General features: G+C 42.7%; 1 protein-coding gene across 2 annotated transcripts in view; it reads right to left on the bottom strand.

Annotated features, from left to right (window-relative positions):
* Positions 1–10936: 10936 nt before the first annotated feature.
* The window catches only part of LOC147452462 (putative E3 ubiquitin-protein ligase SINA-like 6), a 58530-nt gene continuing 54291 nt past the window's right edge, over positions 10937–15175 (bottom strand). For both annotated transcript variants that reach the window (XM_086518145.1, XM_086518146.1), the window contains one exon: positions 10937–11769. In XM_086518145.1, coding sequence (XP_086374271.1) covers positions 11107–11769 — 663 coding nt within the window. In that variant the 3' untranslated portion in view covers positions 10937–11106. The remainder of the gene's footprint in view (positions 11770–15175) is intronic.

The following is a 15175-nucleotide window of genomic DNA, read 5'->3' as shown; positions in this document are numbered from 1 at the left end:
AATTACCCACAAATGCTATGGGTTTCCAGAGACAATTTGCAACCTAAAGAAGTCCACCACATTCCACCAAGCAAGTTTTTAGGGGACTCAAGGAATTGAAGATATTTTCAATGGTCACACAAAAGGCTTTGTATTATAGGTTTCCCCTCATCAAGGAAGACATTTTACAATACAATTCTTTGTGTTCCTTCAATAACTAGCTAGTGCAATGAAGATGGAAGCTTCAAGCACTAAGCAAACACTTCTAAAACACAACATCAATTCCCTCACGGTCTCATACTCAAGACCTCACACACCTTCGAAGATGGTGAGAACTAGTGGGGTATGAGAGTAGATTGAGAGGAAGGAGAGTCTTACAAGAAAGAAGTATATATCCTCACATAATCACTCATAATAGCTTAGCATAGCTTAGTAATTAGCATGGTAGAGGAGATGAGCATGCATTGAAGCTTGGCTCTTGGTTGGATTTGCATCACAAAGCCAAGAGTTGTTGGTGTAGGCCTCCCTTCTCACAAGCTTGAAGTAGATGATGAGCTTTCCATTAAAGCTTGAGAGAGAGAGAGAGAGAGAGAGAGAGAGAGAGAGAGAGAGAGTCTTCTTGCTCCACACATGAGATTATGTGAGTGTGTGTGTGATAATGCCTTGCCAAAATCAGCCCCCTCTCTCTCTCTCTTGGTCGAACCCTCTTGCAAATTACTCTTGGTGGCACCCCATTGGACCCTGCAAAGCTTAGCCAATCATAATTGAGAAGCATAAGTGATAGCCTTGTGACATGTGTCCCCCTTTCTCCTTTTGTGAGAGCTTTAGGTAATTAAATAATGCAACTAAACTCTCATTGGACCCCTTTGTCTTCTGGCCAATAGGAAGCAGGCAAGCCATTGGACTGTTGAATGCTCATTGGACCCCTTGGGAGACTATCCAATAGTCTTCTAGAGAGCTTAATTCTTATGGTTCTTTTATCAAGTGTTTTTAAATGAATTAAACTAGATTTACTCTAGCCTAATTCTCATTGGTCCACCTCTATGGCTATCCAATAGCATTTGAGTGCACCTTGTGGGCTAGGGAGCTGACATGTGTCCACTATGCCCTTTGTGTAAAGTGGCTTGCATGAGTGTGTGTGTGTGTGTGTGTGTGTGTGTGTGTGTGTGTGTGTGTGTGTGTGTTTTTCTCTCTCATCCCCTACTAAAAGGGTTCGCCCCCTCCTATGTAGGAGCTTGCCAAGACTTTTGTGTACACTCAAAGCATCCAATTTTCCCTAGGGTTGGACCATTGGACATAACCTTTGAATTTTGGAACCTTAGCATTTTGGAAGTCTTAATGGGCTGAACCTTAGGGTCTTTGAAGCCCATTGTTGCACATTGCTCTTTTGCAGATGGCCCCCCCTTTGGATCCCTATTTTCCCTCCTTTGTATCCCTACTGTGGCCGGTCTGCCAGCTTAACCAATATTCTAGCTTTTTCTCCCCTAGTACTTCCCCATATTAAATGATCAGTTTAACATGAGAAAATCATTTAGGAGAATTAGATATTAGTTATTATGACAATTTTGGCATACCTCTAGCCTGCTCACTTTCAGCCCTTTTCTCATCAAGTACATCATGTACATCTGCATCAGTAATAGGCTGATCTGTAACATTTTCAGAAACCCCAATAGGCTGTACATTTGCCTCATTGGAAATTACATACGAACTTTCGCCACTGAAAAGAGGCAACAAAGTGTCATAAATGTCCTGTGAGCTTACATTATTGTCTCTAGTACATGGCAGCAAGGGCTGAACAGAATCATCCAAAAACATTACATCCTGTGATACCAAAATACGCTTTGTTTGCGGATGATACAACCTGTAACCTTTGCTTTCAGCACTATAACCAACAAAAATACATTTGACAGCCTTATCATCCAATTTTCTGCGTTGTGTTTGTGGCACCAAAGCATATGCCAAACAACCAAAAACACGCATGTGCTCAATAGAAAGCTTTCTATCATGCCATGCTTCATATGGAGTAATACACTGCAAAGCTTTTGTAGGACACCTGCTAAGTACATAAGTGGCACACATGATGGCCTCAAGCCAAAAAGAATGCAGCAAAGCTTGACTTTTGACCATACATCGTGCCATTTCCGTAAGTGACATGTTTTTCCTCTCAGCAACACCAGTTTGTTGAGGTGTATAAGGCACTGTACATTGGTGTTTTATCTCACGACTAGCTAGAAATGCATTAAATTCATGAGACATATACATCTGCAGCAACTGACAAGCATGCATCATGGACAGTAGGATTGTAAGTGCACTCTGCACTAAAAACCCATTTTGCATCAACATCAGCATCATAGTCTCCTTTCACAATAGACTCAATAATGACTGCATTTGTAGTGGAACCAGCATTTGCAGTGGAACCACCCTCTTTCTTCTTCGCCTCTTTGGCCTTCAACTTAGGATACTGCTTGATCAAGTGATCATTAGCTTTATAATAATGGCAACGCATCTTCTTTTTGCCCTTATCACCAGAATTTCCAGAGGACTAGCTGCCATCAGAAGCATTAGGAACATAAGTTTTGCCACTCGTAGTAGCAGAACCATAAGAAGTGTTTGCATTGTTGTTACTACCCTTTCTTTGAGAAGCAATAAAATCTTGTTCACCTGCACGTTGCCTAGTCCTGTTTTTTCTCGAAAGTGACTCTTGCAACAGCAATGTGCATAATGCATCAAACTTGACAACTTCAAGATTTCCTTGGGTCATAAGTCTCCAAGTACTAGCAGAAGTCTGGTAAGAATCTGGTAAGGCATCAAGAACAGTCTGCACAAGGGAACTGTCTGAAATGACTTCACCTGCACAAATAAGTTACTCATTGATATCCTTGACACCAGCAAGGAAAGTGTCCATATCATCTTCCTCATGCATAATCTTCGATTCCAGCTCTTTACGCAGCAAAGCAATTTTAGCCTCATTGCGGCTTGCATAAAGACCTGCTAGAATATCCCAAGCCTATTTTACAAATTTTGTTGAACGAATGTGAGGAGTAATGGTACACTTCACAAATAACGCAATCAACACATGAGCCTGCGTATCCTTTACATCCCAACAAGCTTGTTCTGCCGTAGGTAACACAACTCTAATAGCAGCGATTCTTGCAACAAGACCTGCAACATCCTCAACATCGCCTACATCCTCAGAACCAGGACATACATCAATGCCCTGCACAATATTCCAGACTCCTTTGACACAAGAACATGTTGCATCATGTAAGCCCACATAGGGTTATTGTCCCCATCCAATCTGTCCTCTGCCGTAAACATCTTGAACACATCTGTGTTGTTGTCAGCCATGGAAAATGTCTGCACCTGATTTGAAAACTGTCCGAAAGGAGGAGAAACTGAGTGAGACCAGCACGTTTTATATAGCACAACCCGCAGGATACTGTATGGGACCTGTTATGCAGTAATTTGTGCTGACAAAAATTCAACACAAAATGACGAAATTGCCTGCACATACCTGGCTGTAGTGGAAACGGAAGCCGAAATGAGCCCGAATCAGAAATCTGAACAGACTAAGCTCTACAAGCTTTCCCGAAATTTTTGTCGACCTGTGAAAGCTTGCCAAAGCTCACAGAAATCTAAGAAAGTGAGCATGCGTGTGTTGGAGTTGATGGCGACTAAGCTCGGGAGGATGCAACCTGCTCTGATACCAATTGTTGGAATTAGGGTTGCAGAGAAACGCACACAGCTTGGAGAAGACGAAGGAAGCTCAAGGCACACAATAGAGAGTGTGTTACTTAGTGTGCAATGGAAATATCAATAGCCCTAGAGTGATGGGCGTATATACAATGCACGGGGGGGGAAACCTCCTAAAGAGGGAAAAAATGCCCCGGCGGTCCTAGTGTGTTCACACACATCACTACCATATGTATATGGTGACAGAAGCTTTTGTCACAAAATTCTCCTATGATTTGTAGGTTTTAGTAAGTTCAAATCTATCCTTACCATGGAAAGACCATTACAAACCTTCACCTCTTGAGTTTTGTGCAATAACAAACTTTTCTACATTCATGGCAAGCTTTGCAACTCAAGGACGAGGATGGTTTATGATGCAACATACAATATTGTATAGAGTGCTTCCTAAGATACGTCATTTGCATCCAAATCTCCATATCTGTGTGTTTCATTGACGGCACAACTAATCTATGAGGCAAGGCACGGTTTCTGTTTCATAATCATACTTCTAGATGATTATGAAACATGGTGCCAACTCTTCACCATACTTCTAGATGGAACTTTTGTATGATATGCACTATTTGGTCTAGATTTTATCTCATTTTCTCACATGATGAAAATATTAACTAGTCGTATGGTTTTTTGTAGCATGAGTAAACCTCCTCTATGTTGCACACTCAATAAGACTCTTACTGAAATATCAGGTTGGTAATTGTTAGGTAAAGGCAGTGTGCCTCACCATGCATTACCCGTGTTTGTCAGCCAGTGTCCGACCACCCACATTTATCTCCTTATTCTTTGTATGTCTTATTCTTTGTACATACAAAGAATAAAGAGCTCTCACTCATTCTCACATTGTTCTCATACAGTGAGATTTGGGAGCTCCACCCCACATCCCTGTGTCGTGCTCTCTCTCTCCCTCTGTCCCTCTCTCTCTCTCTCGCACTCTCTCCATCTTCGTTGCACACACGCATGCCTACGATTCATTCCTTCACAATTGGTATCAAAGCAGGTTGTGCATTTGTCTTGTGGTGACGTTCACGCAGACAGTGGTATCTCTGGAATGCACAGTTTGGTTAGTCATCAGTTAAGGTGACATTAGTCGACCCAAAGATCGATGCATTGTTCAATGATGTGTATGATACATTTGAGGGCGACACTGTCCTTCAGATATTTGTGTGTGATTACAGTGGTGCTGATTTTTTGGTTTTGCACTCATTCTCAATAGATATGCCTTTGCTAGACGATGCTGACATGGTGATGCATAATCAGGTGGTTCCTGATGAGGATGTATATGGCACTGTGAGACAGGGATAGGTTGGTACACATAGTGCATATTTTTTCAGCTTTCGGGTCTCTCATGTCTAAGCTTTTGGTCTCAAGACCTGATCTTGCTTATGCGGTTGGTGTATTTGGAGTGGGAGTTGTCAGTTGTGCGATGACTGACACTGACATTGTGCATTGTGGAGCATGTAGGTCGTCACTCGATACCTGCATTAGGAGTGTCATCGTGGCTCTAGACCTAGTGGTATGCATGTTGCATTTCCACTAGAGCGATTACAGATGCACTCACGTGTTTGAAGTGAGCCAATGGGCATAAGCTGAGAGCCGTGTTCTCTCACTTCTTGTATATACTAGTTGTAGGTTAGTTTTCTTGCCACTTATCGGCACACAACCTTTGGTAGGAGAATGTTAGGTAAAGGCGGTGTGCCTCACCGTACTTATGTCCGTGTCCGTCGGCCAATGTCTGACAGCGCACATTTATCTCCTTATCCTTTATACATACAAAGAATAAAGAGCTCTCACTCATTCTCACATTGCTTTCATATAGTGAGATTTGAGAGCTCCACCCCACATCCCTATGTCGTGCACTCTCTCTCTCCCTCTCTCTCTCTCTCTTTTGCACTTTCTCCATCTTCGCTGCACACACACACGCTTACGATCCATTCCTTCACAGGAGTCTGTCCACTTTCGATATTTCTTCTTGTAAATTGCTTTAGCAATTTTCATAAATGCTAGATGCTTGAATTCAAAGTCTTTGAGTGTTAGGTAATTGTCCTCCTAGGGCATATTAAAAGGTTAAAAAAGGTAGAGTAAGTTTGGAAGGTTGTTTCAAATTGCTTTTTGTAAGTCTGCTAGATTTCCCTCGATTGGGGGCAAACTTCTAGTCTGTAATAAAAGCCTGTTAAAAGGCTCACTTGCTTTCAATAATATAGTAGTCGTGGTTTTCTTCCTGCTTCAAGCTCCTACATCTGTAGCTCCTATGGTGATCACGTAGGTTGTGTAGCTTACTTCAATCAAACATGTTATCAAAGCCAGGCGACCTCTTTACCTCCTGAGAGTTCTCCGCAACTGAGCTATATTTGTATCCTCTCTCTGTAAGCCTTTCTCAAAGCTACCCGAAGCCATCCTTCAAATTTTGCAGCAAGCAATGCCTTGCTACTCACCCTTGAATGGCTCTCTCAACTCCTGGCTCATCTCGGTGCTCGACAACCTGCAACAGCGACTCTACACATGCTCTAAAGGCAGCGAAGAGGCAATGTGGGCAAGCACCTTCGATTAATCCAACTGTACAAATTCACTCTATGTGCTAGGGCGATTCTCATTGTGTTCTTTGTTACAGCGACAAGCTTAGGCTGCGAAATTCCATTCTGGACGACAGTAGGCAGCCTTCATGGGCTCGTTTTTTCTTTTGAAAGGTCGTTTTTGAAAAGGCCTTAAGCTTTTGAAAGTGAATTTAATCAAGCTAGTGTTCACACTTTAGTTGTAAATCTCAACACTTACTTCGGTTGTAAAGCTCAGTAAGCACACACAGAGAGCATTTATTTTAGTTGTGAAGCTGAGTAAGCACACACACACTAAGGTAGCCATCTATAAACAAGAGTTTTTCATGTCTTTAAAAGGAAGAAATCACCACTAGGCTCAGAGCATCTCCTCCGACTCGTCCACCGCTTCAGTCGCTTCATCGGCAAACCCTCAAGCGAACGCTCAACAACCTGAAGTAATGTCTCCCCGGTTCTTCAAGGTGTCTGTTTCAAAAGGATGACAACGCAGCACATATTACCCAACAAGCGGTGGTGGATAATTGAGAAGCCAATCCACTAAATGTTGAAATGAAATTCAAAATGTATAAAAAAATCTATTTGTTAGAAATGTAGTTTTTTCAAATTTTCATCACTCCTTGCTTAAATTTGAGTGCCACATTGTAAGACAGTAGACATTGCTCTAACAAGAGTAAGCACTCCCTTTACTTTGATTTGCCAAGTGTGAAACTAGATGCCATTAGATTTTTCAATGTTCTTGGTGGACATTGTGTGTGTAGGGCAGTTTTACCAAACAAGTTCGAAGAGTCTGAGCCCTTTTATAATTTTGTAGAACGGCGGCAACATGTCAGTTGGTAGGGCCCCTGTAATGATGAGGCAACGGGGGTGTGGGCTAGTAGATGGCATAGACAGAAGGTCTTTGAGTATCTCAACGAAGCGTTTGCAGATGCCGAGTGTATTGTGGTGCAAGCGGGAGTGGATAGGGCGGCGGGTGGTTGGATCCACTTGGGGATGATCACAAGGCGAGAGTGGGTTGGAGATTGTAGGTATTTGCAAGCTTGGGTGAGCTAAGGTACTTGCCAGTGCATAATCACAAGTGTGCTTTGTCTTTATGTGAATCACCTCCAAGGTAGTTAATTAGGGCAAGGGTCCCACAAACTGTGGCACGACATTGAACGCCTCCTCTTTGTCTTTTAGGCTACACACACACACACACACACTTAATCAAGGTGCTTAAGCAAAGCAATTTAAGAAAAAATTTAGGGGAAATCAAGCATAATGCAATCAAGATGTTATTTCCAAGAGGGCAAAATGGAGCAAAAATTAATGGAATCGAAAGGTTGTGAAAACCTCTATGTACATACATGCATTCCAAGAAGTTCAATTTATGCTATCAAGCGAGGTGACTTGGCTCGGAGAGCGCAAGAAATGCAAAGACTAATGCACACATAATCAAGCAATCCTAACAAAAAATAAAAATTTGCACACAACCTTATACTCAATCCAATTACCGCTAGTCATTAGCAAGGATAGTGGTCGTATAGACGTGCCCAAAAACCAATGCTAGAGATGATTGAAGTTGAGTAGCAATTTAGCCTAAAGAGCTATGATTCAACTTAGTGCTTAGAGAGAGGGATGCGGCATTCATCATTGTGTGAGCATCATAGCAATAGAGAGTGAATAGATTAGAGGTAGTGTACTTAATACAACGAAATAAACCTTGCTTGATTGATTAGAATGAGAGAGGATTACAATAGTGGTCTTATATAGGCTCAAGATGGAAGGTGTCTATAATGTGTAGCATGTGTGCGTAGCAGGAGAAGCATGTGCTAAGGACTCCTATGTAGGAGGTTGTATCCATGCACATAGGGACACATGCTAGTATGTTTCGCTTTAGGGATTGATCATACATAAAGTGTAACTTAAAGGCTTACCCCAATACTTGTAATGGAAAAAAAAGGGCAAAATGAGCCTTGCTCAAAATTCTATAATGGAAGCAAAGGCTAAATTGAGCCCGAATCAAAATTTTGACGATTCGTAGAATTAAAAATTTTCTTGAAGGTGAGGGCATCCTGTAGAAGCACACCAAAAAATCACCTCGATTTGGAAATGTGGGTCAGAGGGTTATTGGCACCCTTTTCTAGGATGCCAAAGCCTACTTTGATACCAATTGTCGAAAACATGCTGCAAGAATTCATGCAAAGATAGAAAAGATGAAGGAGAAGCAAAATAGCAAACAACATAGAATGTAGTCTTACTGAGTGCTCCAATGCAAAGATAAGATTTTTCATAGAGTGATAAGCATATATACAAGCTGGGAGAAAAAACCTCCTAGTGAGGGGAAATTATGCCTCAATAGTCCTAAGTTTGTTCGCATACATTAGTCTCATATTGTGGTAGCAAACTAGAGGCTACTACAATCCTCTTTTCTCAAAAATCTCTCTAAATTACGTTCCAAAATGGCATTTGTGTTTCATGTCTAACAGTGGATATTGGAATAGCAGATGACTCCTCTTGGAAAAATAGTTCATACTTCCTGTAAGAGGAATGCAATAGAGAAAATTGTAAGAGTATACCCTTATAAAATTTTATAGGCACAGAGAGAGAGAGAGAGAGAGGATTTTTTGTCAATACCTATTGTGTCACAGGGATGATGTGGCATAATCCCAAGTCAATCACACAAAGGAGGCGACAGTATGGACCCAAAAATCCCACCAAGAAAAATGTCGCAAAATGTGATGATGTGGCAATTGTACGATGTTGTTGAGGTGACAACTTTTTGGTCCACTTATGAAAAACAGGTGAATATGAGCGCTTTTGGGTGTCAATTTTTTAGAAGCTTTTCTTTTGGGCAAGTTATTTTTAGCAAATTTGCTTTGGTCCTCACTGCCTTCAAATATGAGCATAGGGGGTCACTTTTGGCAAATCAATGCATGGTTGCACAATTGTAGAGTGACTCCTCAACAAATGTACTCTACGATTACAATGGTTTTCAAGCCGAAGGGTTAACACTTTCAAGTTCAATCATGTGTTTGCTATTAATTCAATGGCTTGCCCGTTACAGTGGTATCAAAGCTTTCAATTGATTCTACTTCTATGAAGGATCCGATTTGAGTGTTTGTAGCACATGCCATGAATTTTGACAGAGAATGTGAGTGATCCTGAATTTGGAAAGAGATTCAAAGAGAATATGAAGACAAAGTAGAGGAATCTAATAGAGAAGCCAAATATGATCAAGCCAATCAAGATGTAAAGCAAGGTGAAGAAAAGTAGGCCAATAAGGTTGAGCTTGATGCTCAGTCTAGGAAACCGTGCTCTTGTAGTGTACCATGTTCTTGATTTAAATCCAGTTGCTATGGATTTCAAATACTGTTAGAGGTACAAGCTTTTATGAATCAACTTCTTGGCTTAACCAAATATTCTCTCTATGCCAAGCACATACAAAAATATTCTCTTTATGCCAAGCACATGCAAAATCGACGATTGTAGGACATAGCCAACCCGAAATTGAAATTGGCTATGAAGGTCAAAGAAAATCCAAAAGTGACATCCTCTTAGAAGAATTCTCATTCTTTCTTCTCACTAAGGACATTTAGAGGGAGATAAGAGCACCAAGTGAGAAAGCATATGAAGAGCTTGAGGCATTCATCAATGCACAAGGTACAACTCCAAGTCTTTTCCAAGCTAGAACCTACTTTTTCCATTCCTATATAAAGAAGGGAGTGCAAATTATTTATCTTTAGGAGAGGATGATAGTGAGGTCACAGAATCATGATCTTCCTCTCCATGTTTGGCTTATAGCCGATATCATTTATTTCATCATGCATGGTTCTTTGCCCATGAAAAGAGTCTGAGAGCTAGGAAAAAATTCATGCAGTGTGTTCACACCACTTGTGATGAAATTAAATTATCTGAACGCCAATTAATCACTACCACATGCATGCACATAATACTCTTAGGCAGAAATGTAATTTTTGCTCTACTCAAAATGTGATGGGTTCTAAAGAGAGACTGGATTATGTATATAACCTGTGTGTCAACCACTCTTGCGAGTAGATTGCGAAGCTTGTTGCTTCAAGGAGGTTGTTCAAAACCATGTGATTTTTTACACATAGTGGACAAGACAAGCACAATGTGACCTAAGGAAGATTCATTTTAAGATTGCAATAAATGTAGCTGTATGTCCATGTCTTCTACAATAGATAGAATAGGTCAATCTTGCATGTGCCTGAGTCAATCGTGACCAAAGACTAAAACCCAATTTTAGTGTTGATTGACTAAAACCGAATCTCACTTTGCTGATGGAAACTGGCTTAGAAGTGCATAAACAAACAAGGCTGAGAGACATTCAATTGATGCATATTGCTGATGCTAGGTTGCTGTATTTGCGCCTACTTGGAGACGTGCAAAATTTATGTAATGATGATAAGAGTGGCATGACTCCATCTAATTAATTTGAGAGTTCCTAGAGACCTCTTAGAGCTGCCATTGCAGAGAATAGGGTCACGTCGACCAGAAAAACTCTCTCTCTACATATGCCAACGTGGCTTGATATGAGTGTCTCTCTCTACATATGGCAACATGACTTGATAGAGAGAGAGAGAGAGAGAGACTCGTATGAAGCCACGTTGGCATATGTAGAGAGAGAGAGAGAGAGAGAGAGAGAGAGAGAGAGAGATGTGTTAGGAGCACTACCTCCATTAGATTGATCATAAAAAGAAATACAAAATGTGGCAAAGATGCCATAAGGTTCATTATGCAACATTAGTAAATAATTGCAAAGAGAACAACCATGAATCCTCGCCTTCACACGCACGCATTTGACATATACAAAAGCTATATTTCTGTGAAGCTATGCCTCAACAACGGCTTCAGGAGAGCGCTTTATCGAGACTTCAACTTGAAACCTGTCATTATCAAGAAAGCATCTAGGAACGAGGAGAAAATCCATGACATTCAGATTTAGTTTACCGCGCTGAATGCTCTGTACACTACTTGCAAGTGTCAGAAGTTTCTTGCCAGCCTTGACTTCCATTTTATAAGTGTGCGCGTCCTCGACATCCAGAGGGTGCACGTAAGATACATACAAAAGCTTTCCAAAGCGCTCCTCATGAGCGTGAAATAAATAGTAATCGCTGCCCCCTTGGAGAAGTAAATAGTTGTCCGCCAGTGAAAGTGATACTGTGAACCAAGTGTCGAATAAAAAAGGCAGTGTCTTCACATTGTGACAACCTTCAAAGTGCGACACAAAGGTATTGAGACGTCCAGTAAAATTGCAGTCTGGAAGGGGGCAACGGCGAGGCGCAAAACGGCAGTTTCGTTCATGGATCTTCTTCAACCTGTACGGGAGCGTGAGCTCGCATCCTTGACTCCAAAACTTGCAGCATATTCGTAAAGATTCGAGAATCTTCTCCAAGCCTAGGTTCCGGATCTTTCCCACGGGCTCTGCACATGAAGGGCACTTGCTATCCATCTTCCTTGAGCAGTCATGGCATGTGTAATGCCCATTGCAGCACTGCACATACACCCTTTCAGCCAGCATCAACAGAAATTCGAGCAGGGATACAGCCAAAACTCAACATGGTCACCACAAGAAACGGAAACAGAAAAACCAAGGTTTTAGAGCTTCAATCGAGGCCGAAGCAGTCAAGAAAACCGAGTTCCTCCTAGTTTTAAAAAACTATTATAGGACTTTAAACATACACTCGGCCACCCACAAAGCCACCAAAAATGCCTACAAGCGAGCAATAACTGTCTTCAGAAGCCACAAAGTCATTCTCAAGTACCCATTAAACCTTGGTATGTGAGAGAGAGAGAGAGAGAGAGAGAGAGAGAGAGAGAGAGAGAGAGAGAGAGCGCAGTACACAGAGTGCAGAGAGCACAGAGACATAAGAACGATACACAAGCAAAAAGATAATTGATTGCAGAATAAAAGGGACACAGACTTCTCCCTGCCACCGTGCCCCCCCCCCCCCCCCCAAAAAAAAGGTCATTAGTGCTGTTTCTGCCGGACCGAAATTGTGGGAACCAGCCAGTTCCATTCCTTCCGATCAGAAACGTTGTTTCTTATTGCAATGATTGTCAAGCATGAGAAAGCACTTAGTAGATGCTCACATGCCAGCGCATCTACGGCTTCCAAAGACATACACCATACAAGGCATACACCATACAAGGACCTCTACCAATGACATGCAAAGACAGTAAAAACAGTCCTACCTATACAACCCAAACTCACACGCCCACATTGCCAAACATGCGAAAGTGCATAGTACATGCCCACATAGGGTAGAGATCGAGCATCTACAGCTTCCAAAGCCATATACAAGACCCATACCAACAACACACCAAGGCATTATCTTCTGGTCACCCAAGTATTCATGGACATGGAGTGACTGTTAACAACGAAAAAATGCGCTCAAATTACCAAGAAAATATGAGCAGGAGTAGAAAACAGATTATCATTACCAACGACATGCGAAGACAATTAAAACGTTCCTGCCCATACAGCCAAAACTCACATGTCAGCATTGCCAAGCATCTATCACATGCATATATAGTGATTGCTAACCACAAAGAAAATGTGTTCACACTACCGAGATGATATGTGCATATGGGAACACAAAAACAGATTCATGCATATGGAGCGATTGCCATCCGTTTGTACTACCCAAAAACATACGTGCATATGCAGGCAGAAGACAGATTATCATTAACCGATGCACCAAGAATGCATACAGAGAAAACGAGCCAAAAGATCAAGATACGGTTGTCAGCCACACCACGAAGATGGCAGGCGAGAGTACTTCCATGCAAATATTGCAATCCAGGATATCAAGGTCGAAGGAGGCATGCAAATCGTCGAAGCCGAGAGTGCTCCTACTGCTGGTGCTGCAAGTGCTGGTAGAGGAGGAAGTCGAGCGTTGACATTTGGGCAATGTCTGCAGTTCTTTCTCCTGCTGCTGCTCCTGTTGATTGTTTGTCTTGAGGCGCTTGGCAGGAGGACGAAAACCTCACCATATCTGACTTCACCAAGAACTAAGAGGGCATACCGTGTCATGTTAATTCATCCACCTGCGCGAACATGTGTGGCCTCCATCTCCGTCGTAGGACTCCCATCGCTCTCTTCCGATCTCCGAGCCCCTCTCTCTCTCTCTCTCTCTCTCTCTCTCTCTCTCTCTCTCTTAGGTGCAGCCGAATGAATGTTTGCGCTATGCTCAAAATGAGTGCTCCGGACTGTGCTCAAGGTTCCTTTTAGTTCTTATGGAAGGGAGAGCCTTCCGTTCTTAATGGATAGTGCTATGATCACGACAAAGTGAATGGACACTGTGCGTGCAAGTGGTTATGAGACTGAGAGATAGAGAGAGAAGAGAGATACGACACCAAAGACATTGTAAAACCCTCCTGCAAAGGCCCCACTCTCGTCGGCGAGAGTGGTCTACTTATGATTACACAAACTGGTACAATGCGTATGCAATGGACTGATGCAACTTGGACTATGCCGATATCTCCATAGGAGTTAGTACAACTCGTGGCGTAGATGGCAAAGGGGGAGGGTCGAAAAAGTCTCCTGGTGGGGAAAAATCTTCGCCGCCTCTCTCATGCTCATCACCTGTACGCGAAGTATCCATTCCGCATCGGGTGACGACCATGCACTATGATCTTTGGTTCTTAAGTTCACGAGGAACTTGGGTTCTTGGGTTCTTGAGGATCTTGAGGTTCTTGAGGTTTTCTTTCGCTTACATATCGCGTTTGAGAAAGATCTTCTCTTCACCCGAGTTCTACTCTTTTCCGCGGGCGCACCCCTTGGCGGCCTTGCGCTCACACCAAGGTTGCTTTTTCCCACCTCACTTTGATTGGCCGGCCGCTAAGTGCACGGTCCGCTCTCAATGAGTGAAAAGAGACACAAGGGGAGGCTGGACAAGCCCTTCTTTCTTGGGATTCCTGTCACTCTTCAACAAAACACGATTAGGAATCGACACGCCCAAGTGAACTTGGGTTCGTGTGTCACGAGGACGTGGCAGTTATTAACCATGTCACAGAGATGTGGCAACTGCTAACCTTGGTTGTTGGTTTCTTTCCAATGGGGTTTGTTTTATTTGTTTTGAGACCCTCTTTTTGAAGTAGCAAACGGTCGGACATTGTATGGCCAATGTGAACGGTAGATTCACCCGCAGACGGGAAGTGGTCGGCACTGAAATTCGTATGGTAAGAGGATGTCTAGGCTCAGAGCAAGATCATATAGGTCCCCCCGTCGCACTTAGCAAGTTGGTGGATACTAGGAAGTGAACTCAATTAAGGCGTAAAGTCAAGGTGGGACTACCAACAAAAAGTATCCGACAGTTGGGCCACATTGCACTTTTGGATGCGGTCCCAATGAGGATAGATGGTCAGAAGACCAGTGGGAGCCCAACGGGAGCATCTCCTAAAATTTAGGGAACTGCTATTTTGGGCCGTGAAATGTGTTCGCGTCATTACCTCCGGTATGACTAGGGGAACATTTTATAACTCTGCCGCGAAGTCAACTGACGCGTCGGTTGGGATATTTTTAAGCGGCGAACCCGAAACGGGAAAATGCTTGAAAATGCGCCAAGTGTCACATTTTGGTGAACTTTCCTCTTGCAGAAAAATGGGCGCTGATTTTTATGCTGGGAGAGGCCTCATTTCAGCTTTTGTCACAGGTTAAGAGCTATGGAGTGCTTCCTTTCCCTCTCATGTACAGTGTGGTGCTAGGAGTGATGCCTTGCACACTACACACTGCTCTCTCTCTCCCCTACGTGCAGTTATGTGATGCCCCACAAGAGGGCTACTCATTTGACTGATGTACAGTTGTGTGGGTTCATGCTTTTGTGCTGAGGCAAGAGCCTCCTTGAGCAGGAACAGGGGTAGCTAACTGCTGCTCCAAAGCAGGCACTGGTGAGGGT

This window comes from Adiantum capillus-veneris, chromosome 8 (assembly GCF_014529385.1).
Source record: "Adiantum capillus-veneris isolate H3 chromosome 8, ASM1452938v2, whole genome shotgun sequence".
In the NCBI taxonomy this organism is placed as follows: domain Eukaryota; kingdom Viridiplantae; phylum Streptophyta; class Polypodiopsida; order Polypodiales; family Pteridaceae; genus Adiantum; species Adiantum capillus-veneris.
The sequence above is the reverse complement of the archived record's forward strand: the minus strand, read 5'-3'. Positions and strand labels throughout refer to the sequence as shown.